This window comes from Ammospiza nelsoni, chromosome 5, assembly GCF_027579445.1.
Source record: "Ammospiza nelsoni isolate bAmmNel1 chromosome 5, bAmmNel1.pri, whole genome shotgun sequence".
Taxonomy (NCBI): domain Eukaryota; kingdom Metazoa; phylum Chordata; class Aves; order Passeriformes; family Passerellidae; genus Ammospiza; species Ammospiza nelsoni.
Window position 1 is genome coordinate 7101349 of NC_080637.1, and position 26577 is coordinate 7127925.

The 26577-nt window shown below is 45.4% G+C and overlaps 1 protein-coding gene across 1 annotated transcript in view; it reads right to left on the reverse strand.

The window, feature by feature from the left end:
• Nucleotides 1–26577, reverse strand: part of FRMD4A (FERM domain containing 4A) — a 218259-nt gene that overhangs the window by 87101 nt on the left and 104581 nt on the right. The window contains exons 3-4 of the mRNA XM_059472090.1: nt 12403–12497; nt 5297–5389 (exon numbers count right to left, since the gene is read on the reverse strand). Coding sequence (XP_059328073.1) covers nt 5297–5389; nt 12403–12497 — 188 coding nt within the window. The remainder of the gene's footprint in view (nt 1–5296; nt 5390–12402; nt 12498–26577) is intronic.

Consider the following 26577-nt stretch of genomic DNA (forward strand, 5'->3'; position numbering starts at 1 on the left):
GGCTGTCTGCTCCTTCTCCCTGCTCAGAGGGGAGAGACAAGAGCTGGTGATTCCCTCATTCCCTGCTTGGAGCAAAATATTGGAGCACCACATACCTTCATACCACCCTTTGGATGGAGAAACACGGCCCATTGTGTGTGAGAGAAATAAATTGCTGAGGTTAATTTTGTGTGGTTCCATTCAGCTCTTCCTGCCAAGGCAGGCTGCTGTCATCACAACCCCTAATCTAATTTCTTGGAGAGAAGCAAAGCTGAGTGGATGTGAGTGGCATACACAGCCATGGTGTGCTGGGATCCCACGTTAGTCTGCTGGGGAAGTTGGGAGCAGGATGCTCTGAGTCTGCATACCACAAATGTCTCTGGCCCATGAGTGAGGCAGAAATGCAAGTTCTAAGGTCCAGTTAGCTCTATGAAGAACAACTGTCTCTCTTCCTTCCCGGGTCAGCTCTTTTCAAATGGCCTCTGGTTTCTTTCACTGTTAGCATTAGTCCTTTTCTAATGGAATACAGGTTTGAGGATGCCTACAAAGAAGAGCTGAAAGACTAAAATAGCCTAAGGCCTCATTAACAGCTGAAATCTGGTCCAATTCCATTTAGATAGCCTGGTGAAACCATGTAGATAGGAAATGCTTCCTCAGCCCTGGCTGGGCCAACCTGCTTGAAATAATAATTTTAAATTTACAGACTTGGTAGGACAGAGGGAAGCATCAAGTGAATAAGCCTACATCTGAGCAGGGCTCTAAGCTCAGAGAAGAGACACAGGTATTTTAAGCCTGCAACTATTTGAATTCCAAAGCAGTCATCTTTGGATGAGTCAGATGAAATAAGCCAGATTAATTGCTCCTGAAAGGTGACTTTTTCTTTCCAGTGGTTATATAGGGAGGCTGCACTAATTAGCTGTGACACAGAGCTGTCTGCCAGGTAAAGATCTCAGCTCTGGTGTGGTGAATCTCATCTCAGACTGCACACCTGCCCCACCTGCCTCAGACCTGGACCCCCTCCAGTGCACACAGAGCTATGTTCCTTCATGTTAAGGGGGCACAGGCACCCAGGAGCTTTCACTCTGTGTTTCACTGCCAGTCTCTTATTTAGGGCCACTTTGTTCTGTAGTAACTGTGGCAACCTGGCAAAATGTCTGGCCTCAATATTGAGAGTCCTGAGCCCCCACAGCTCCCATGCTGACTTCAGCCTAGCCAGTGTATATGAACACATGCCAGATGTTGCTGAACGCAGGCATTCCTTTGTGGGAATACTGCCAGCCCGTAGATACAAACTCTACCCCACAGTGTATTTGAGTACTGAGGATTTATTTCACATTTTGTTCCATGCCTTTCTGAAAGAAAAGCCTTTCCATGTGAGACATATTCTGATTTAGTGTGACGACTTCTGCAGTGAGTTGTCACTGTTTAGCTGGTGGAGTTGCCCTGAGAACAAATATATTCATTCCTGGGAAAAGATCCACCAGTGGAGTGAATTTTATTTGCTAAGCTTGTTCATATAAATTAACAGCATGACAAACATACAGAAGATAAAGAGATCAGACCCATGCTGGTAGTTCCTTTGCTAAGGATTGCTAATCTCACATGGCCATTGTTTGAGGATGAGAACTCACTGCAGAGCCTGGCAAACTCTGCTCTCCATGAACAAACACCGTCACTGTGCTCTGGTTCTCTCTCACATCAAAGCTTTACACAAAAGGAGTAACTCTTGCCTTCTTTCAGTCTGTATGAGTCTGAGCAAAATGCTTCCTTCCCAGCCAACAGGATGTACCTGTGCCTGAACCCTGCAATCTCTATTTACCTCCTTTGCTGCCCAGGTTTCCACACTGTACTCAGTTTCCTGCACTTTACCCCAAGGCTCATGGTGAGAACATTTTCTCTGTTCTCTTCTGGCCTCAAAACACCTCTGTAAAATCAACTAATCAGGCAAACCCTCATTTTTCCATCCCCATCCTTTGCTTCTCTTGGACTTCAGTGGTGACTCTCATCTGACTTGTAAACTCTCTAAGGCAGGCCTCACCAACAACCAAGCAACCAGGGCTATGGGAAGCCACCCAGGGAAGCTAATTCTGAGGTGAGAACTAATATCACTCCCATTCTGTTGCCCAACATCCCTCCTCCCCTGCAAGACACATGGCACTCCCTCTTGCTTTCATGTGTGTCTTTAGAGCTATGTAAACAGATATTAGAAGAGTCTTATAAAATAATATTGCACAATAGCCACGGGGCAGTTCACAGCTGCCCAAGAGTTCTGATTGCTTCCTAGATTCCTATGCTGTTCTCAGTGGAAAGCTTTCATTGAAGCACTAGATGACAACCTGAAGACAGGGAGGCTTCAGTAGCTGTGTAAATGAACAATGGAAGGAGCAAATTCTTACAAACCAATGCTAAAAACATCCTTCTAAAATCCCCCTCCTTTGACACTGTGCTGTGAAATTTTTGGTCTTTGATAACAGAAGAGAGGAAAGACACTGGAGATCAGTGTTCAACGATGTCAAACCCCAAGGAAATGTGTGTCAAAAGACAAAGCTTCAACAGTGCTGCAGAGATTTTAAAAAAGGGAGGAGAATTTCACACTGCAAAGCTTGTGAAACTTCCTATTTTCGGCACAGTTCTTTCAAGAAGCCTTTTCTTAAGAAGGCAAGCTTCCCTTTAAATGTACTTTTAGAGCAGGCTAAAATCTGTGGCATCTTTGGTGGGCATGCTGCAGGAATGTTGAGGGTAAAAACCATTTGATGGTCACATTAAAGGTGAAAATGTTTTCACTGTAGCTTTTCCTCTTTACAAACTACCCTTTACTTTTCTTGCCTGAGGCTTCATCTCTTCAGTAGTTATGCAGTGTGATTGAACTGTACATTTTCTTCAACTAGAGGGAAAAACCCACACAATTACTAAATCCCAATGCAATAAACAGAATTCTGTGTCATGAGCATCTGGCACATCCAGTTACTTGTATTACTTGTATCTCTCCATTTAGGACTCCCAACATCAACCTAAGCTTTGTCAGCTGCAATGCTTGGGTAATGCAAAAAGGCATCTGCAAGCACAGGCAAGCCTTTACCTGTGACAGAGTAGGTGTCATGGGCATGAAGTTCCTTACAAATTAACACATTTGTGATTAGGTTCAGTACAGCACTAATTATCTCTGCTTTCTGCCTGATGGCAGCAGGGGAGACAGAGCATTCTGTTTATGGTATGTTTATGGATGGCTCTGCAAGCTGCTGCACACCCCCAGATTGTGAAAATAAACCCCTGTCTATGGGTGGGTCTCTTTAGAACTTTCCTTTAGCCATTGCTTTAGTTCCCAAGCCAGAACTAGGTAACAGATATTTTGGGGCCTTTCCATCTTCAGCCATCTGGCTGGAGTTGGTGTCTTCAATTGCCTTCTGCTCAGATCAGATTTAGGGATGGACATGGGAACTCCTAATGTGCTGGGAAACTTTTTCAACTTCTGCCAGCATTGACATCCACAAGGGAAATAAGCAGCAGAAAAGGCTCAGTAAGTTAATGCCCGTTTCTAACTCTTGAGGCATCTGGCTCCCATTCCAATCCAAATTGTAACTCAGTGTGACAACCCACTCATTGCTGCCATCAGCAAGAGTATAAGCCCAGAGTCAGTCTGGTTTTCACACATGCAGGCACTGAATGCTGAGTTTTTCCCTGTGGATTGAGATTCCAGAACAGGAGGGGTCACTCATTCACTAGCTGTTAGATGGATCTGTATCCTAAGATGCCTCTTGGCTGGGATCCCATTGGAATGACTGGTCTCCACTGTGCTGCCAACTTTCATAAAACAATACAGATGGCAATATTTATGCTTGTTGAGTGGTCTTTGAAATGAATATGAGAGTGGCTCAGTAGCACAGGCTTTCACACATTTTACAGTTCTACTCCTAAACCCAGCACTTAGTTCTTGCTCACTCATGGCTTTCCCTGCTTTCCATGGGATCCCTGTCTTAGCACAGACTCCCCAGTTTGGCCCCTGGACAAGATATCTGGTAACTGACTGACTGTGTTCTCCATGAGCATCAAGATTTTCGTGTATCTCTAAGCACAGGTGGATCTGGATCTCACATGCTGAAGGTGCTCTACTCTAGATCTACCCTTATGGTTTGAAGCACCCAAAATATGGACTAAATTCTTCTCTTGGGAGATATCAGGCTAATTCTGGACTCACAGGGCTTTGTGCAGTCTTGATTTGTCCTAAGATCTATCCACCACTAAATAATGGGGCCACAACAGAACAAAGAGTCTCTTCTCCTCAAAAGCCTGCCTTGTAATGGAAGTTAAATGAATGACAATCACTATGTGGAGGAAAAAAAAAGCTTCACTCAGGGGAAGAAACTCAAAAGTAGGTCTTCATTTTTTTGTGGGTACTATGGAATGAATGAGAGTGATGTCAGATGTAATATAACACTGGAGTGGAAAGCCTAACAGAAAAAGACACAGTTACGCTGTACTGGCTTGTTCTAGACATGAGCTATCCATTAAAAGTAAGTCAAAACCCTCAACTTAATTTTGTACATATGCCATCCCAGCCCCTGGCCTCTCTCTGGGCGTTTCAAAGCTGCAGGAGCAAATTTGTCTTCTCAGAAAATATCTCCCTTGGAGGCAAAGGCACTGTGTGCATAAAAGCACTGCCAGCTTCCAGCAGCTTCCAAACACTAACAGTTCCTTGTAAAAATCCCAGGTGAAGTTTGAAGCTCCCAAACTGCCATAATCTTCATTAAAACTTTTATAGTCTGGTCCAGCCAAGTAGAAACCAACTGGCTGCCATAAAATGCCATCATTTGCTATTTGTGGGTAATTCACTGTAGCACTGGGTTCAGAAGGTGAATATGACAGAGCTGCACAGGGATTATTTGGTCTCTGACAGAATGCACTCTGTGGACACAATCCAGAGGAGACTGATGGCTCACCAGTGAGGAAGTGAGTGTTTTCCCTGCAGGCTGCTGGCTCAGGTGGGTTATCCTGGCAGAAAGGGCTTTGTTCTGCCACCCTACTCAGCTTGGACTTTGCAGCTCAAAGCCCACAGGTAGAAGTGTAAATACATAACATCTGATCTTGCCCTCATACATTTCCCTGTGGATAGCTGTGAGTGTTGGTGTGGCTACTACTTGTTTACAGTTGTGTGAGAAGAGTTTGCAAAACCAAAGAGCTCAAAAGAGACCTCTGTGGAAGTGTTTGTTTGTTTGCCCACAGGTGTTTCTGAGAAACTGACAGCCTCACTTCCTGGCGTCCAGGAAACAGGCTGTCTGTAGCTGTACCCCATGGGAAAGGCTTGCCATCAGGCACTTACCTGACACAAAAGTACAAAACAACTGGTCCTGACTTTTTGGGGAAGTCATGTTCCAGCACCCGGCGGTCCAGCTGAAGCCAGTTCAAGTGTCCCCTGGCAAGAGAAGAGACAGTTTTGAGCCTGGCACCAAAGAGCTTTCTCACTGCTCACAGCAATGAGGTCTGAGGTGTTACAAATGTGAACCAAAATGTGTGCGATTTGCCCTGGACTATTGCATGGTATTTGAAAAACACACAATAAATGTTTGAGGAGCAGAGGCAATACCATCCTGGCAGTGTTTCAGTCTGGGAATCGAACTGCTAAAGTTCAATCTGTCAGGGTGAAAGCTGGCAGCACTGAGCAATCAGGACAGCCCAAAATGTTATAAGCTTCACCTTTTTATTACAGGCCCCTGGAGCAGTTGTATCATTAAAAAGTCTGTCAAGATTTTCATTAGAAATCCTTATGGTTAAGAGTTTCCACAACGCCTGCAGTATTTCACTCGAGGCTAAACCTGACTCTACAGTCTCAGACAGTTTATTTACCACCCACATGCCTGCAATAGCCTCTCTAGGTTTGCCCAGCCCTCCTTTTTCCTTCTTCAGAGAGCTCTTGAAAAACAGCTGCTCCATGAAGCGTTCCAGCTACAATTACCACATGCTGCTTTTCTTTTGCCTAGATGGTACCTGTCGTTATTTTCTCCTATAATTTATCCATTCCTGCCTTGCTGCTGGAAGCTTTGCTGGGCAGGAGCTCTGTTCTTTGTCACGTTCCCCACATTGCAGAGTGCTGTGTGTGCATGAGAGGTACTTTATAAATACCATCATTAGTATTACAGGGGCATCTGGCTCCCCAGCTGAGATAAAGGCCCTGTTAAATTAGGCACTGTGGAAATACCTAGGGTGACATTCAGGCCCCACTGAAGCTGGCCAGATTTTTGCCATTGCCTTCAGTGATGCTAGGGTTGCATCCTGTGGGCTTTTGGCTGTTGATTTCAGTCAGACCAGATTTCACCCAGAGGGAGAGGCAGCCCTTGCCTTCAGTACTCTGCTGTCTAGACAAGCAAGGGGAGAGAGAGCTGAAATAATTTGGGGGAGAATCTTGCAGCAAATAAAGCAGGAAATGGAACTCAGATGTCTTGAGCTTTATTCCAGTGCCTATTCACCAGCTCATGATATCCTCAGGAATAATTCTTCATTCCACTGAAAATGAAAAAAAAAGGAACAAACCAGCCTGCTTTGAAAAAAAACCCCATCTATAAAATTACCTTCTAGCATTGCCACAATATACAGAGTACATTGCTAAGCCTTATATATACAGCAAAGGACATATACAGCAAAAACACTCAGCTTTCACAAGAGTTCTCATGTGCATGAGCTTTGGGCAACTGAGAAGCCTTTTTAGAAAGTAAGCAATGACATCCCTGTAGCAATTTAACTGGATTTACAGCCCCCCCACTCCATCTTTCCCAGAAAAATAAATAAAGGGGAAAGTAGCACTATCAGGAGGCTTTGAATCACCTGGCTTCAATGGGAGTTTCTGTACTGCTGCCCTGGCTTATGGAGGTGCAGAAGAGGATGGGCAGCTCAGGGACCTTCCTGCCAGGCAGCTCTGGAACCCTGGTGGGACATTGTGTGTGCTCACCTGAGCACAGCATGCTGCTTCAGACCAAGGGGCTCTAAATTACTGCTGAGCTCCACCAAGGGGCTCTAAATTCCTGCTGAGCTCCACCCATCACTCTCATGGACTCAGGATCAATATGTCAAGACAGAAGCTCTCCTCAGATTTTGCCATGTAGAAGTCAGGCATTCAGTTTAAGCAGCCTCTATCTATTTTGCAAAAGTACCAAGTTTCAACTAGGTACAAGTGATATGTGTGGAGTCAGGGACTTTTCAGACTCATCCTGGGCATCTTTTGGTGTACAAAAAGAGTAAAGCTTATTTTATCCCCTGCTCTAGACACCCATGTGTTTCCTTCCAAAATATTGTAACTTTCAGACAGCTTTTTCTCTAGATAAAATCTTAAAATAATTTTTTTCTCTTTTTTTTTTCACTTTATGTAAAGGGTAGCCTATACCATGCATTAGGGGCACAGACTTGCTGGCAGTGTGTGTACTGGAAAGGAGTGATATAATGCAGATTTTCAAGCCAAACTGGTCACCTTGTATGTCTCCATTGCAGTACAAGGGCAGAGGACAAGTCTGCCCAGCCCAGGATCAGGGTGAGGATTGCCACATTAACTCATCTGGATGTAGGAACTAACTGGTCTTGCTCTGGGGAGGATGCATAGCTGGCATGCAGCAAAATGCAGGTTTTCCTTCCATCATTTCTGCTGCTGGCATGCTAGTGTGAGATCCATGCACCATTCCCTGTTGTTCAGCACAGATGTGTACTTTAACAAGGTTTGGCTTTTAAAGGCAGATACTCCAGACTGTCAAAAATAATCCCCATGGAAAGATTCTCAGCCTAAAAAATAAGAGGTGTCTAGCTTTCCTGCTGTATCCCCCTTCTTGAAATCTGTAATTTTACCTTTTTTTTTGGTCATGGAGTGCTGTTCTGTTGCTTTTAACAGGCCTCAGGAAGGCTGAAATTAGCTGTGAAGGCTCCAGTTACACGTGGGATTGAAACTAGCCATGCTCACCCATTCCTAGCCCAAGTACAACCTGAGCATTTACCATGTAGGCCATGGTACAAAATGCTGTCAGAGCAAGGAAAAGCCCCACTAAACCTGACATCCTGTGCTGAACCTGTCCAGTTGCATTTGTATCACCAATGCAGCAGCCACCAGCAGCTGATGGTGTTACACACCAGATCCCACTGAGGGCGAGCTGTTGACAATGGACTTACTGTCTACCCTTATGTTTATTCAACAGCAATGTCTGGGTATGCCTAATGTGCACAAGGAAGGGTTGAGAAGCCATGGTGCACAGAACAAAAAATCACTTCAAGGTATTTCTTATTTTGAAAAGACTTGCTGTTTTCATTCTCATTGCATTTTAGCAGGAGAAACTGGTTGGTATAACCATACATATATATATATATATATATATATATATATATATATATATATATATATATATATGCATACCAGTTCCACATTTATGTTGATCACATACACAGTTCTGAGTACTGGATTGTCTGATCTTCCACACTGGATAACACATTTAATTGCCACCGAGGTTTTAGGTTGAAGAGTTTCATTAGTCTCATCTGCATGGAGCTTAAATCCAAAGCTCCTTCAGAGGAGGAAGGTCACTTAAATCCCTGCCAGGAGCTAACTGCTCACTGTACTCAATTACTACTTACAACCTTTCATCGCTGAGGGCTTCTGCACTGCAGGTTGTCACCCAACTCCTTGTTCTGAAGCATGGCACGTAGAGAACAGCAGCAGTGAGCAGTCCCTGGTATCTGCCTGTGAGTGTGGACTATCAGGGAACCAAACTCCCATGCCACTGCACCACAGAACGCTTTGCTCTGGAATCTGTCTTCCTGTTGTCACCAGAACTATTCATGGAGCACAATCCCATGTAAGACAGGGAAAAGTATGGGAATATAACCCTAGGCATGTAGTAATCCTGACAGTTTTCATGGACCAGTTTAGGCAGCTTTCACTGGGATCCCATTCATACATGCCCATGTCTAGCTGGATTTCCTTCACGGTTCAATTTAGAGACACAAAGTAGCTTTTGTTTCACTATCGCCATCGATTTGTTCATTCAGATATTTCTATCAGTGTATTCAGAAATAATGCTGCAGTTTTGGGGGGCCTATAGGGAGGTTGAATACTGCAAGCCAGATAATTTTCCTCTGCTGTTTGTACTCATGTTGGCAGTTAAACTGGTGTGTCAATAACAACCACATAATCACTTTAAGGAAAAAACCTGGGTCCATTTAGTTTACAGGCTGAGTATGGATTTTGGTGCCCAGGGTCCATTTTGTTGATTGTGTGCTGTAGTTCTGTTTTCTTTATAAGTAAAGAGTGGCACATCAATGAGCACTTTGCCTCCAGGTGGTTCTGTTTATACAGTTTTACTGCTTAGTGTCCAGTTTTCTGAAAAGTGGATCCACATTGATTTGTGTTATGAAGGTATTTGGGCCAATAAACCAGCTCACACTCTTTCAGTGTCAGACTCATTCTGAATTAAATGGACATTGAGAAAAAACAATTCACATAATATAACCCATAGAAACTATTTATATTTCCATCAATTGCAACAGAAACAAAAAACCCTTTAAGCTCACAGATTTTCTCAATTACTTTTGAAGAGGCTGAGAAGCTCATAAGAGTTTAACTATACAAATTTTGCAACACAGTGGACTTGGTGATAAAGGGACTGGTCTAGTGCCAGAGCAGGACATTATTCTCTGAGCTGTGCCCTCAGCTGGACCAGCTGTTCAACCAGATGTGGGACACCTGGCTCTGCCACATGGCTGGAGGGTGGAAATAGGCTTCCCCCCAGCTCTCAGGGATGAGAGGGTATTCCAGGGAAGGGTGCTATCCTGCTCTGTGGGGAGCTGTGGGATGTAAAAGTTGGAACCTCTCAATGGAGCAGGTGACTCAGACCTAAGGACAAGTGAGGGATGTGGAAACCCTGCCCAGATGGGGAGTCTGCAGTGGACAGAAGGTTAATCCTGGCCCCTTGCTCTTAGTGAACTCTGGAGGAGCTGATCCAAAGGGAAAGGGTGGTTAGTGGAGATTCATAACCAGCTGAACCAAAACCCAAGCTCTTCCCCCATCCCTTTTCACTTTTAATCAAGCAGGATATTGCTCTTCTGGCTTCCTGTGAAGCTTGGCCCCTGGTGCTGTACAGGGACACCCTTTTGACCTGTGCTCTCCTGCAGTTAATGGCTCACACTATAAAGGCTCCTATGATCACTAAAATAGGAGGCGTTGTTCTCCCCTCCATAACAGTCTGACAATCTAATTTTAGTCACGCTGAAGGGAGTAATGACCCTGTATTATCACAAGAAACTATTAAGTTGCCAACGCAAAGGTTGTTCCTATTGATTTTCTTCTAAGGTTGTCATGATAGAGCACACTAATGAATGGAAATCCCCAGTCTAAATAATTTCTAAATAAATTACTCTCATAGAGCTTTTACTTTTAAATAGAAGAATTGATTTAATACTTTAGTGGCTTTTCTTCTTTCTAAACTTGCCATTTAGCCAACCTCAGACTACATTTATGAACCAGGCTTGTTCTGTTTCAGCTGGTTATGAGTCCCCTTCAAGTAAAGCACATGGAAACTCAGTGGAGAGTGAAGAAATCCCCGAGGGCTTGTGTCACAGAATTAAAGGGGTTTTTTTTACATTCCTGGTCTGTATTAGGTAAAGGTTTGGGTTATGTGCCCTGCAAACGAACATTAAGAGATTGTTTTTACTATGTTTTGAAGAAAGAGGATTTTTCAAACTTCCATTTCACATTGCAGGTTAAGATCTGTGGTATACACAGTCCAGTTTATTTTCTGAAGCTGGCTTGGGGACATCTATTTCCAAGACTCTGCCCAAGGCCCCAGGTATATTCTTTGGCTGTGTTCAGTCAAATAAAACAATTGCTGGTTGTGCCAACTCTCTTCAAAGCATTTCACAACTGAAAAGGAAATATTTTTGTCAGGGTTATTTTCACAGCACTGAAGAAGCTTCAGTGCAAATGTCAGAGTCACTATGGGACAGCAGAAGGGCTTCAGACCAGCTAGGACTTAATGCTTGTTTCTGGGCTGCACTTCCTTGATTTAGTGAGGTTGTCCCCAAATCTTTCATCTGGGCTGGCTGAGCATCTCCTGGAAAGCATCCTGCTCCATCTACAGGTCTGAAGGTGACCAAGTGAGTGGATGCCACCACCTCACCCTTTGAATCCTGCCTGGACCATGCACATCCATATCCATCTGCATCTGCTATGTAGCATCAAGCTCTGCCAGCTCTCACACTTGCTCCCTTTGCTAACCCAGATCGGTGCTCACCCAGTTATTCCTGGAAGCTCCAGGGGAGGCTGGATGTCTCTAATTGCTGACACCTCCTCATTAGCTTCCCTTGCTCTCCCAGGGGAGCCCTGTGCCCACTCAGCTGAACTGAGAGCTGGGACTTGCTCAGCTGCTCTCTAGTTACAGTTTGAGAGGTGCCCTGTGTCTCACCTGTGCTCTTGGGACTCTTAAGGGAACATTTTTGTCTCCTAGGGTGCTGTGGCTTCCCTGCATGGCTTTCCTCAGGCAGCACCCACTGAGTAACTTGCTCTCTCCAAGAATAAACACAGTGGTAGGAGCAATTTCCTACTCCTGCTTTGTAAAAGGCAAGTGCCTCCTACTGTTTCTCCTTGGAGGATTAGTCTCATTAATTTGTGCTGGGTTGGAGATCTACAGGGCTGAGCTACTCATGTCAGAGAGCTGGGATGGATTCTGGGATCTCCTCTGATTCAGGTCCTGGCTTCTGCACATGCCTGTTGCTGAGCATTCCTCCATCCTTGAAGCTGTGTCCTGAGATGGCCTCAGGCTGCCCAAGGCAGGTGCTTGCCAAAGGAATTGACTTTAGAGGGGTGATTGCTGCTGAGCTGAATGCGGATATGTTTGTGCAATTATCCTGCAGCCTCTGATTACCCGATCCTGAATCATTATTCCAGCAGATAATTTACATTTCCCTGCCACTTCAGCAGGAGAGAGGAACTGGCTCGTGACAGCAAGACCGCTGACTCAGCTCTTCTGGGGACACAGTGTTGGCTTGAAAATCTCGGTTTTTTAAAATTATTTCGGTGTGGGAAGTCTCTTCCTGAATAACATACAAAGAAAAAACCTATTGCCAACCAAGGTGTCCATACAAGACACAGTCCATATGCCAAGGATGGTGTAACTCCTGAGAGAAAACAGCTGGAAAAATGTAACAGGGTGGTGCAGTAGCACTGAGGGGTCACAGTCTGGGACTAATCATAGCCTCTGGCAGACCTTTAATGTTTCTCTGGTGCAAATTTTATTCTTGTAATTTAATCTGGGGGCAGATATGGCCTGTCCTGAGACAAAACCTCAAATTCAGTGGTAATTTGGTCCATGCCTTCCTAGACCTTGGTGTACACAGTATTTCTACAGCAATATTTTCTGTAACTAAGAGTTGCCTCTTAAGTCTGTGATTTCTCACACTTACGTTTCATCTGTGAATGCAATTCCAAAGTACTCCTTCTCCTTCAGGTTGAAATGAGATGCCACCAAGTCAAGCAGCTCCTTGGCCAAAAGCTTTGGCTGAAAAACAAAAATGAAAGAAAGTGATTAATGAGGAGAATTGGATAGAACTGCACTGTGCTTGAGGAGGAAAACACTATCCTTGAAACTACTGCACAGCTGTTGCTTTTATGTTCCCTCTGGTGTTCAAGCTAAATCTGCAAGGAACATTAGCTCCTTGAAATGAGCAGTAGTTTCCCTCCTAGGTAAATACTAAAAACCTGGCAATTCTGACCTATTCAGCACTTAATGTCTCTGCAGACAGATGATTTGCTGCCTGCCAGTGCTCGGATCTACCAGGACCAGCCCGCTCCTGCCTCTCTGATAATTTTACTTGTTAAAGCTTCTTATCAAGGGCCTTTGCAAACACAATTCAGACACCCACTCTCTCACACGCAGCACAGATATATGCCCATAACACTAAGAAAATACATAGTGCCAAAAGATAGGATGTGATGGGGCCAAATGAGAAGTAAATGACAGAACAAAATAGTTTCCCATTCACTATTGCTTGTCATACAGAGATAAGGATACATCCTCAAATTTAGACACTTGGATGGAAAGACAGGAAAGCAGCACACACTTTCAAAATACTCTTTGTAAGACAAAAAAAGCCAAGCTCAGAGAAGCAGAGGAAGGTTCATTACTGCTTTTTCTGCAAAACCTTAATTGTCTTTTAACTCTAATGTGTTCTCCTGATTCTATGAATTTTCATCTGCTCTGCTGGGCTCTGGTTCTTCCAACCAGATTTCTGAAGCCTTGGCAATAGCACAGCTCTCATCCTGTCTCTTGTAGGAACAGGGGTACAAAGGATCCAGATACTGCAGCCTTGTAATAGCCCCAGATGCCAGAGCTGCAATTGTTCCAGCAGCACTGGCACAGCTGGGGTCAGAGATCCCAACAGTATTCCCTGGTGACCACTTATAAGGATTTGGTCTACAAATCTCTGTGCTGCAAACCTCAGTGAAAATAAAACTGTCTGCAGGCTTGACTGCCCCAATGAGTCTGCCAAGCAGCTGAGTCAGTTACCCCAGACATGAACCTGTTGTTAAATGGAGGTGAAATTATAATGCTGTACAGAAAATGGATGGCAGGGACATCAGAACCCTGCTGTCCTAATCAACTGCTCTGTCGTATAAACCCAAACACACCTATAGTAGAAAAAAACCTGATTTGTACCTAACTTTCAGATTCATAAGACTCAGACTGTCTGAAAATGTCCCTAAACCCAGCACTATCACAGTATCTGACACAGCTTGGACAAACTTACTTCTCTGTATATTTCCCTGGCATTCATATGAGCATTACAGCATTTTCTACCCATCCTATGGGGACATCCAATGCATGGGGGGTTTCTAGGCCATTCTAGCAAAGAAAGAAACAATAGCTGGGCCTAAATGCAGCCCTGGCTTAAGGCTGCCTCTGAATGAATATGAGAGATGTTGCTGTGTAGGAGGAACAGCCTGGCAGATAAAAAATAGGTAGGATGCAACCAGCTTCGTTTTAATTCCAAGTCAAATTTCTCAGGCACAACCATTGGAGGCTCTGCTATGACAACACTGTGACTTCACTGACCTTCACTCCTGAACAAGCTCCCAAATGGTGCTCAGAGATGAATGGAGCAGGCATGGGACCATGGTCAGGTCCCCTGTCCCCTTGAGTCCATTCAAAGACCCAAGCAAGAGCACACCAGCTACACCAGACTCACTGGGGGCTCCTCAGGTACTTCCCTCCTGTCATTGTGCTGGGTGGGATGGACATTTGCAGCATCCCTGTCTCCTGCAAGATGAGCCTCTTTATGTCAGAGCATTTTAAGGACAAGCTACAGTTTGACTTATGATATACACAAATATTATGATGAAGAGGATGGCAAGACTGCCAGGTGAATTCAGAGATACACGGGCTCAGTGCAGGTAGTTACTGGGGGCATTGGGTGAGTTTTCAGCTTAACAGCAGACAAACAAGCACAAACTTTTAAAGGAGAGAGAAGAAGAGGGGTTTGTTTCCTGCTGTCACTGTACAGTTTGAAGCCTTGCTTTTCCCCTTGCCCAAGGTCTCTGCTCCTTTCTCTTCGGTGTGGCCCAAAATTCTCTCTGCACCAGAAAGGGATTTCTTCACAGCCCAGGGCTACCACTAGAGGAGGGGTGGGAATGCATGGCAGGACTGACTCTTCCATGGCCAAGGCCATGGTGGGGACAGTTGGTGGAGGTGAATCCAGGCACCCCCATGCTGGAGTGTATTGCAGGCTGGGAGCTGTGTGGCTGTCACTGCCTGGTGCCCAGTGCTCTGTGTGACTCAGTTATTTGACAAATGAGCAATTGTGCTGCCAAGCAAGGGAGTCAGCCATCAGTGAGCCATCAGTCAGCCTGGCTGGGTGTCCCACCTGAGAGAGCAGGGGTGGGAAAGAGTGGTGAAACATCACGCCTCAAACACAGCAGAGTTTTCCCAAGCCTGGGTTAAGCACATGGAAGTTACAGGTTGAGATTTTGCAAGAACAGAGCAATAAACAGTTGATGTGTAAGAGGCTGCCCATGGACATGGGGAAGGTGTGGGTCCCTCTGCTGCAGTCAGACAACACTGCCACAAGGGACACTGGACAAGGGAGAAAGTCCCTTCTGCTCTTCAGTCACATCACAGAGAAGTGATGCTCAATGTCCCTTGCCCCATGCACTGATGTACCAAGAGAGGAGCGGCACCCATAACCACCTGCTTTCACCCACCCACCCCAGGATGGGTAAATGCAACATGCTGCTTCCTTATTCTGCTGAGTGAGACCAGGCTGAAAAAGCCAACAGAGGTGGTCAGCATGGTGTGACAGCTTTCCCATGCCTAGTGCCCAGAGGTGGGTGCTCTTCTCCCAGCACAGCCCCCTGAGGCTCAGCAAGGGCACGATTTCCAGCACCCTTGCAGGGGGGCCTCCTCCAAAGCCTGTAGTAGCAGATAAGGCAGGATAACCCTTTGCCTTGCAAGATAAGGGAAAAGAACAATAGATGCAGACCCAGCACTGGAGTGGTGCCAGGTTAGTTTCTGGGCCAGAGTCCATGAAGAGGCTTATGGCAGTGAAGTTAAGCCCTGCTAGTCCCCTCCAAGATTACTTTCCACTCTCCCCTTAAGCTCTGCAAGGTTACTGTCCTTTGCAGTGGAATGACTTGGGTGTCCTCCCAACACAGACAGGCAACCTGAGTGTTTGGAGGGGAGGAAGGTGTCTTCTCCAGGTGGTAAATACTCCTTGAGACAAATCTGCCCAGCAGGGATGAGGCAGGACAAGGCAGCCTGGCAGAAGCTGAGCCTGTCCTGCTGTCTCAGGAGAGAGCCGCACGCACGCGGGATGTTCGCAGTTAATCTTCTTGCCATCCGCGATGGGAACGGCTGAGCAATGACCTCCTTTCATGTGAGCTGAGCAGACAAAGAGCTCATTAGCAATGCCTGTGGCAAGTTGTTTTAATTCATTATTAATTTCTGGACTTCATTTTCCAGAGGGAAAATTTTGCATTAATAAAACTTCCATCACAGACACATTGAAGGAGATGGGGACTGGTCTGTGAGAGCAGGGAAATCAGTGGAAAGTGGGTTGGGACCTTGTGGATTCAATACAATTGGATGGTCAGCAAGATGTATCCCATAGAAATAAATCAGGGTAACAGGTGGCATTCCAAGTAGAAGCTGAACCATGTCCTCAATGATGCAGAGCTACAGACCTGGACTGTGTTGCCCTGGGAGCTGCCCAAGCAGGTATGGAGACCCCTGTGCATCTGCTGCTCCTCATCCCCTTCCTACCTACACCTTCCTGGCGTCCTCCCTGTAAGCTGTATCACAAAAAGCAGCCTGTGGGGCTGTCACAGCTGCAGCTGGCTGGCCTGAACTTGGGCTGGGGAACACCAGGAGAAATCCTTCATCTGGGCTGGTGAGGGCTGAACATGCTTTGCTGGTGGGGTAGGCTGCCAGAGCAGCATTACACAGCCAGGGAATCCCCTGCTGCTCCCTCCTGCTGTGGGACCCTCTTTTCAGAAAGGCATGTAAAAAACAGTGTTCTGTAAATCAATTGCTATTGTTACTAGAGAAATCAGCAGGGACCCAGTTGTAGTCCGAGCACACTGGAGCTGTGGCCCTGGGGAAGAAGAGTCTGCTCCTGGTAAGTTCTTACTTCTGCCAGGAGGAAAGGCTGAGGGACCCACACTCCTGTGTATCCAAGTCTCTGGCACAGACGCTGGCCATTTATTATCCAAACCCTGCCCCTGAGGCTTCTCTCTATGGCAGTAACCTGAGTGCTTTCCTAGCTCTGGATCCTTACTTGTACTCCCCAAATCCTACTTCAGCCTGGAACAAGTTACATTTTTCAGCCTGGACTTCCTGGACTTGCAAACGTGACATTTTCTATACAACCTAACATGTCAGGATCCACCTGCCAAATATGATGGCACCAAACCCTGTCCAGGGGATCCCTGATACAGCAGAGCAGACAACTCTGCTGGGAAGTCAAGCCTGACTTCAGAGCACTCTGAGGTTTCTTCTTTCCCGCTTGGAGAGCAGAGATGGACTCATTAGGGGCTGCCTCCTTATTAGCAGAATGACCCAGACATCCTTCCCTGCTCCCTGGGCCATGCCAGAGAGGCTTGTCTGAAATGGTAATGCTGTGCATCCACAGAGCCTCAGCAGTGAGGAGCACAGTGAGCACATGGCTGGGGCTCTTTGCAGCCCTGCAGGCTTGAAGCAGTGAACTCATTCCCTCCTTGCCCTCCAAAACAGCTGAATTTTGTTCAAATAATGACTTAGAGGAAAGGGAGAGCTTTATTAGTGGTGTCAGGAGGTGGCAGGGAAAGGGCTGAGCCTTAGTAGCAGCTCTGTGACTTGAACTTGCCATGAAGAAAGATGATGAAAAAGCACCAAAGGCAATGCAAGAAGGTCTATATGGGATCACACTTGGCTGACACTCCAAGGGATATCTCCCTGCAATTCCCCATTGCTTAAAGGGCCCACTCCACACCCTAGACTATAGGTACAGCCTGTGCTAGCAAAAACTACACCAAGAAAATGTCAATGCATGCCATGTCCTAGCTCTATCTGTATCTCCTTGCCTCTATTTAAAGGAGAACTCAGCACTGGCAAATTAACCACAGGGGATGAGTCTCTCTTCCATGCACTCCAGTTATCTCTGCACAGAGGCACTCTACAGGTGTCTCTTTCCAATTAGACACGATGGCAACTTCCCTGAACAACAGCAGAGCACAGAGAGCACTGAAGGCAAGAAGGGAGGGGAAGGACAAGCCTGGCAGCTCCTTGGAAAAAGGTAAGCTGCATGAGGAATGATGACTCAAACTGATTCAATGTGCAAATCCCAGAGTTTCATGGCTCTTTGATGTATTTATTGGATGAGTTCGTATTAGCATGAGCTCATTCATATGGGCTGCTGTACCCACTGGGTGAACAGGCTGGGCTCTGCTCATGGGACACCTCCCCAGTGCTGAAAAGTGGAAAAGGAGGACATGAGATACAGGTGATGCAGAGCAAGACCCATTTGGTACCCATTTTGGTGCCTCCTAGCACCAGCCACAGTCACTGCCACACAGGTTTAGTGATAATACTGGCATGGTATGGACATGTGCTAGCCACAGGATGGGAGGAGGAGGAAGAGGGCTTCTGGGGAGATGGATCTCTTACAGACTGGGAGAAGCCTGACACCAAGCTGTAGGGAAGGGATGCCATCCATAGGGACCTGTACAAGCTTGAGGAGTGGGTCCATGGGAACCTCATGAGGTTCAACAGGGCCAAGTGCAACACACAGGGTCAGGGGAACCCCTGGTATCTGGTATTCCCCAGAAATAGACTGGGCAATGAAGAGATTGAAAGCAGCTTTGTGGGCAGGGACTTGGGGGTACTGGTGGATGAAGAGCTGGGCACGATTCTGCATGTGCAGCCCAGAAAGCCGAACGTGTCCTGTGCTGCAGCACAAGAAGCATGGCCAGCAGGTTGAGGGAGGTGATTCTTCCCCTCTACTCTGCTCTGGTGAGATCCCACCTGGTGTGCTGCATCCAGTTCTGAAGCCCTTAGCACAGGATATATGGACCTGTTGGAGTGGTTCCAGAGGAGGGTCACAAAGATGACCAGAGGGATGGAGAAGATCCCATCAGAGGGATGGAGCTCCTCTCTGTCTGACAGAGGCAGAATGGGCTGTTTCTGCCATTGTGGAAACTACAGCAGAAACACAAGCATTCCAGTATTAAATACTCAATATAATTAAAAGACAATGTTACTGGGATTTGAGCAGAGCAAGGAACTCTGGAATCATGTGTTCCCCCAGTGGAAAGACAGACTGCCCACTTTTGGCAGAGAAGCATGTTTCTCTATGACAGCTTCCCATTAAGCTTAGAAATGAGTGAGTTATAGAGAGAGATTATCTATCCACAGTCCAGCAGTGCCATGAATAAAAAACAGATGACATGGTATTAGCAGCTGCTGGTATGTCCCTAGAAACTCAGGCACACACAAAGTATATATCATTGTTTTAATAACTGTCAAACAAGCCCGTCTGTTCCCCCTCCCCCTTGTCATAGCTTCTCCCTAATTCTCTGCAGCAGAAGGTTTCTGGGTAATGTATATTTCCAACATATGGACAGACAAGTGCCACCCAAATCCACCCATGCTGAGCTGTGGAAACCAGGTACCCAACTCACACCATCAATGCTTCACTTATTAAGGTTAAAAACACTGCTACCATCCACTTTCTCCTTGCTGGAGGGACTTACAGAGCAAAATAGCACAAGAATGCAGAGATGAGACACTGCTAAGCCAAGTGCTGCAATGCTCAGCACTGATTTTGTGCTATAGCCCAGCTGTGGCCAGGCACAGGCCCCAGGACTCAAACCACTGGGATTTAGCTGTGAGCAGGTTTGGTTTCTGCAGGATAGACTGTGAAGTGTGTTTAACTCAAATCAGCCTCTCAAGTCCTGTTGATTTGGTCAAATTTTGCTCAACATTCAAAGGCTGAATGTTTGAAAAACGTATTTTTGGTGGCTTGAGTTGGGGAATGTGTGCGGTGTGGTGGCCAGTCCATCAGCAGGAGAGGTGAGGTGGAAAAGGAACAGTTTGCATGAATGCAGAGCAATTCCTCCCCTGGCTGTGCCCTGGCAGTCCTACCAGGCAGGGAACAGGGCTGCTCCTTGGGTCTGCTGGAGCCCTGGGCAGTGTAATCAGGAGGAAATGAAAGTGCCAAATGCTGCCTCACGCACAATTCTTCCCCTCCACCGACTATCAGCATTTGCTAATGAAGTACACTCCAGGTCCTCCCCATGAATTAGATCATCAGCTAAAACCAGCCACAAGCCTATGGTCCAACAGCACGGAGATAAGGGCAGTAAAGAAGCCCAGACAGGCCCTGTGTGTCCTGACTGTTCCTCTGGGCATTGGTACTCACTGGCAGCAGCCTTATCTGCTGAAAGCCAGCAAATGCTCCATCCTCACCGTGTGCAGAGCATTGCCCCATGACAGCTATGGACTGTAACTCCTTCCCTCCCCTGCTTCTTCATACACAGAGCACATAATTATTTCATGCAGGGGCCACTGAACTGTCCCTCACTTGCAATTCTCCTCTTGTCAAACTGGGTCTGCCAACAGCTCTATCATCCTCTTGTTTAACCCCTTTCATGCACTTCCAAGAAAAGAAAAACCCAAAGTCACTCCATATAATGTTGTGTGAACACCCAGTAAGAGCCCTTTTGGTAATTATGTTATCTGAATACAGGGTAATAATATTGTACAAAACTGCTCAGGCTAAAGGCTTGGGGCTTTAGGGGCTGCAATTCCCCTTCTGGGATAGATCCTCTATTCCTCAACTCCACATTATTATGTCAATTTATGGAGTGCACATAATCAAAGCAGGCTGGGATGTAGTTGGGTGAAAAATTATTCATTGAAATGCAAAATGCCTGGAGAGGGAGAGCCTTATTTTTTATCATGGAACAGCTGAACTCTGTCAGCGTTGGGGACTGGCAGCAGGAGCACTGCTCGTGCTGGCACGGGCAGCACCTCCTTCCCAGAGTTAGATGTTGGCTCTAAAAATCTCTTTTCTTCATTTACATAAGCAAATGAGACAACTTGCCTCCAGCAGCCACCTCGGGAGTGTGGAGGGTGGTGACAGAGTGCCAGTGACGTTTTTTCTTGGAAAGTCAACACCCGCAAGTGTGGGAATTAAGATTTATTAGGGTCAGAGAGAAATAGACAAAAAAAAAATTCTCAAGTTTTCTAAAAAAATCTGTTTGGTAAAAGGATTAGAAACACCCTACTGACAAGTTGCCTCAGAAATATTCACAGATAGCTGCATTTGTGGGTTCAGCTGATACCTGACACGCCATCTCTTATGTCAGAAGGCATTGCTGATTCTCTCTAATTCCCCCATATATTAGCAATGGGAATCTGCTTAAATAACTTTGCAGTCACAGAAAGCAAAAAGCATGAGCTGGCCAAGTCTGCATGGCAAATTCATGTCAAAACCAAAATGAGAAGCAGTTGTTGGGATGAAGAAGACACTTTTGGGTCTCTAGCATCCCTCCTCCCTTTCTTGTCAGATGCAGAGGCAGCTGCACTCTTCCCCCATTCAGAAGGGGTCTGTGTCAATGCCCAGTGACCCCATTCCTCTCTGTTGCCATCTGTGTGATCCCACAACTCCAGCAGAGTTTTCAGGTGACTGCACCCAAAGAGGGCAGCCAGCTGCAGCTGGTACTGAACAGGAAATCTGCTCCATGCTCAGGTCTTTCTTCCATCCACAACAAAAGCCTTAGCACTTCCCTCTTCCCTCCCTCAGCCCTCTGCCCACTCCATTCCTTCTCTCTCTCCACTGGGAACAACTAATTCCCCAAATATATTAAAGAAAGAGCCTGGCTGATGTGTTGAGGATGGCAGAAAGAAAACCCCAGGTTTGGGGCTGGCTCTGGCTCTGATCTGATTTTTTGTCCATAGACCTGAAGTGCAAGGAGATTTGGTGCCTTAGGGCACTACATCCCACACGAGAATCTGGCTCTCTGTCTCCTGCAGGGCTGGGGAGAGGGAAGGATGCTGTGCCTGGCATTCAAACTGATGTCCTGGTCTGTCCTGGCTACATGGGGTGCCAGCAGGAGCAGCACACTGTAAAGGATTTCTGCCTGGGATCCCTTAAGAGTTTGCATCTCTGGGCTGTGCAGTCTGGATGTGAAGGCTTGATGCACATCCCCTTGTTGGAGTCTCTGTGCCAGGTCCTGTGTCCCCCAGTGCCCCTCCTGTGTGCCAGAGTGCTGATTTGTGCTTGCACAAGCAGTCCTTTCTTCACAGCATTTCCAGAGGAAAGTGGTCAAAATCCTCACATATCCCCCTGGGATATTTTTCTGAGGATGAGAAAGATCACACAGAGTAACCTCCTGTGAGGACTCAAGCCACCCTTGAACTGTGGCCAGGAGCAGGAACTGAGTGAGATGATCTGGCCAACCACAGGAGCAAAACTGGATTGGAAGGGAAAGCAGAATTCTTTTTTGGAGGGATTTGATGGAAAGTGTGGAATTCCTTATGCTGACTGATGTAAAAATGGCTTTTGTAGCACTGCCAAAGTCACTGCCAGCTCATCTAATCAGCCATGAAAACATCACTGAAGCAAGTTAAAAAGTTGCCCCAAGTCAATTTGCACATGCAACTTTTAGTTTTCTTTATTTAAACTTTCTAGATTTGATTTTTGGATTATTGTAAGAAACAGATCCTTCTTCTATTATCTTTCTTTGTGTTTCTCCCAAATCCTAACACAACATCAAATCTGGTTTGACCTTTACAAGACATTCCTGAAGACAGGCTTGGCTGGCTGCTTGCTTCACTATGTGCTTACTCCAGCAAATACTGTGTTTGCAGGAGGTGCTCTTAACTCCATGAGAAGTTTCATGGCAACATCAGGAGCTGCATGCTGTGGGTTAATACAGTTTTAATGAAAATACATCCCAAATTTGACAGGTTTGATTGATTGTTTTTAAACTTTTAGGGAATTTAGAGCAAACTTATGAGGCACTAACTCAGAAGGACTGGTGCAAAGAAAAGGTACTCACTTATGTGGACCCAAACAAGCAACTTTCAAGCAAATTCAGTTCCTTTAAAGCAGAAGAAAAGCCATTCCCATCTATGATGATCAGATTCACGAGCCCTTTAAATCATCCTCAATGTCTTGAACCTATTAGTGATCCATTTGGTAGCTTCCCATCTCCTCATACATGAAGCATCTACGAGATTGGTATGTATAAATGAGAAAAATATGGATGATAAATCAGCAGAGCAGAAGGAAAATACCCCCACACAGGAGGACTTTGCACTGGCTTATGGCCATCACTTTCATACAAGCAGTGGAGTGAAGCATTTGTGCTTTAAAGCAAACCATGACTTTCAGGATCATTGTGGTTTGACTTCTCCCACTCCACCTGATCTGCAGGTCACTGGGACTGGGTGTTTGGCACTGGGATCTCCATGGTTTACCAGCACTGGCTATATCAGCACTGGTCACCTGAAGAAGGCCACAGCAAATCATGATCCCACAGCCTCAAAGCAGCCTGGGTAACCAGGCAACCCTTTCTTCTTTCCCTCATCCTTGCAAAGAGTCAGAAAAGTCTCATTTTTCAACACAAGGGCATTTAACCTGTGGATGATGCCACTGCAACAGAGATGGTTTTCACTGTCTTTATCTGCAATCAATTTAAGCAAGCAATGATATTACTGAGGCTAAACATATCTCATGGTTTTGTCACAGATCTGGGGGCTCAGCTGTTTCACCTTCCTTTGCACATAAAGTGCAGCAGTGACGGATACAGAGGCCAGATTAGATGGAGCTCTCCAACTGGAGATTGATGCTAAATTAATACAAACTGAAGCAGCTCAAGATGCTAATTGCACATGCTGGGGAGTTAAGAGGGTTTGTGTGCAGGGCTTTGGTTCAAACCCTTGCCTTAATGCAAAGAAAAAAAGACACAGATATGGCATTCTGTGCAGCACTCTGGGCTGGAAGTGAGGTGGCCTACTTTAGGAAAGTATGTGACAAATTTATTCAGATAATCAGCGTTGTAAATATTTGGCTTAAAGGATTTTGGGTCTTCATGAGTATTTGCCTTTCAGTTTCTGGAGATGTGTATAATTTTGATGTCACTATAGGACATGAAGCAACACGAGTGCACACACTGCTGCTCTTGAGGTGAAGAAAAAGGGAAATTTATTTTCTGACTCCAACATTTATAGATTTCCAAAACTGAAGGATTGGAGGGTGAAAGCGCCACCTCTCCCATGACACTGGACAAACCAACAGTCTATCCAATTTCTCCTCCTCCATAAAAGAATGCAAAACAATAAGTTATTTACAGAAAGTGTGTGAGAAAGTTTGCTACAAGAATGTAAACATCAGAAGGCTTAGAAAATCTCAAAAAATCAGGGCGACATTTTGAAACAGGGTAGTCAACTGCTGCAAGAAAGTCAATTGTGTTTTAAATCATCTGACTGTATCACATGTGGCAAATCAAACTTTGAACACAAAGCCAGCTTCAGAGGCAGCTTTCTGGGCAGGAATCCATTTCACACTCAGCTGACAATGGGGCTTGATAAGCACTCAGCCAGTGTGAATAACCAGGTGCCTTCTATATATATTTCGATTTGGTGGTGTCTGTTAAAGTTTTATATCACTGAGAGATTGTTGGTATTCTTTTAAAACATTAAACCTACCTTGACAAGGTCAACAACAATTTCTACAGAGGTCAGCAGCTTTATTTTGAAATATTTGATCATAATTCTATCAAACATTAAAGAAAGAGTTTGGCTAGGGCACATAATGAAATTGGACAGCTCACACAATCCATTTATCTTTTCGACTGTAAACCTCTGAAGCGCTCTAGTTCATCCAGTTTCAAATCAACTGTAGAAATGTCCATCTCCCTTCATGCAGCCTGCAGAAATTGGTGCTTGGAAATGCTCTTGATCTGTTGTTGATGATGTGGAAAAGGAAAAATAATTTCCCAAGACATACTAGCTTAGCTGCATTCTTATGTTCTGTTTGCTTTTTAAAAATCTCTCCTGAATGAGGATGTTTATTTCCATCCTCTCTCAAAGCCACTTCTTCATTGCTGAAAATATTTAGTAAGTTAAGTGAATGCTTATTTTTGTAGTACATTTTCTAAACACATTAAAATCATTTATTTAAGAACTCCTCTGTTACCAAACCTAACGTTAATAAAAGTAAATAAAGGAAATAATAGTGCTAGGTCGGATGCCTAGGATTAAGTCATCCTGGTTTATTTTACACACCAATTGTGAGTGCAGGGAAATGAATTAAACTTAACAAGATCTACATCCTCATGTGCTGAGACTGGGGAAGGAGAATGCCTGCAGAAGCAGAGTGGGTACATGGGCTGCATTCATCTTATCTGTACTCAGGAATACAGTCAAAAGAGCTGGCTCCACCAGCAGATTCTCCATGCATCCAGCAATGTTGGATTTCCCTCCCCTAAGGAACTTGTGAGCTGAAGCTTATTGGCCTTCCTAGATATTCTCATCAGTTTAATTATCTGTGCTATATTAAGAACATACCACAATGTTTTGAAGCTTCTGGCTTAACACGCTCAAATGTAAATCACTCTCTGAAAATTCTACACATCAGACAGACAGTTCTTCCCCTGGGAAGGTCAGGAGGGAGAGGCTGAACTTCACTTGCCAGATGTTGGTTACATTGTTCATTGCCTGATGGCAAAGCTCAGATGTTATGGAGAGTCAAGTGGTCAGGGTAAGAGAGAAATGGAATGGCCAAGGAAGCTGCTTTAACCTTGGAGTCAAGTAAAATTGTGCTGCATTGTGTAGGTGCAGCTCCCAAGGCACAGGAAATCAGTGCTATGCCACTTAGTCCTTGCTGATAGTCTGGCTTCCTGTGCCTGAGTGTTGTCCCCAGGTTCACCAGAGTGGTGGCTGGGACTGGCCCCTGACTCAGCTGGGCCATGGGGCAGGGTCTGATACACCTTGTCCTGTAGGACAGAGGGTGCCTCCACTCTGGATGAGTTTGGGTTTGCTTCTTGAGTCAGCAGAAGATGCAAGATATAACCAAGGATTAGGTTTGTGACAGAACTGTGGTTATTTCAGAGGGAATGGAAAAAATCAACAATTTTCATCTGCAGAAGCACAGAAACTCACCCTGCCTCCAGCACCTCTGCAGTCTTCCCTCCTGAGTCTGTACATTCAGAGCCTATATACGAAGGCAGCTTCAGTGTGTGTCCCTAAGAAGCAAAGTTTTCCATGTCCAGCAAGCCTTGGGACACAGCAAGGAAGCTGCCTGGATCCTCTGGTCTGGTCCCCAGGGCTGTCAGTCACAGCAGCCACCACATCCAACCCTTGTCAGTGGCAGAAGGACAGGGAGAAGACACTTCAAAGAGCAGATCAAGGTTTAATGGGGAAACCTTGGGCACAAGCAAGGTCCATCTCCACTTGTAGATGGATCATCCTGGTGCGCATCAGGGCAGTCAGGAGCCTAAATGGGTCCTAGCAGTCCCCCCCTCCTCACAGCTCTGTTCTAATGCCTTGTAGGCAATCCTGAAGGTGAATGGGAAGGGAACAAGGATTTCCTGACTCCAGGCTCACCAATGTCACAGTGCAACCCCCACAAGTAAAGGAGGAGGTAATGGAGAAAAATTATTATTGGCCACAATTCAAAAGAAAAGAAAGCAAAATAATACTTGCTCACCATAGGAATTACTGGGAGAATAAAAAAGCCTTATTTCCCCTGGTATTTGTAAAAAGAAGTGCTGGTAATAAACCAGTTCTATTATAAAGGAGGAGAGTGAAATGATGAGATAGTGAGTGTTTTTTATTTAAAAACAAAAACAACCAACCAACAAAAAACAAACCAACAAAACCACCAAAATCCAACCCAAACAAACAAAAAATCAAACCAAACCAAACAAACAAAAATAAAACAAAAAAACCCCCAACAACCCAAGCTTTTTTCCTGCAAAGAAAGAACAAAGAAATGAGACAGAACGGTTAGGTGAGAATTCAGGCAGGGTAGAAACTGTTAGTGATAAACAGCTACTAAGGAAATAATTGGAAAATGTAAGTGCATACAAAAGTGGGTGAT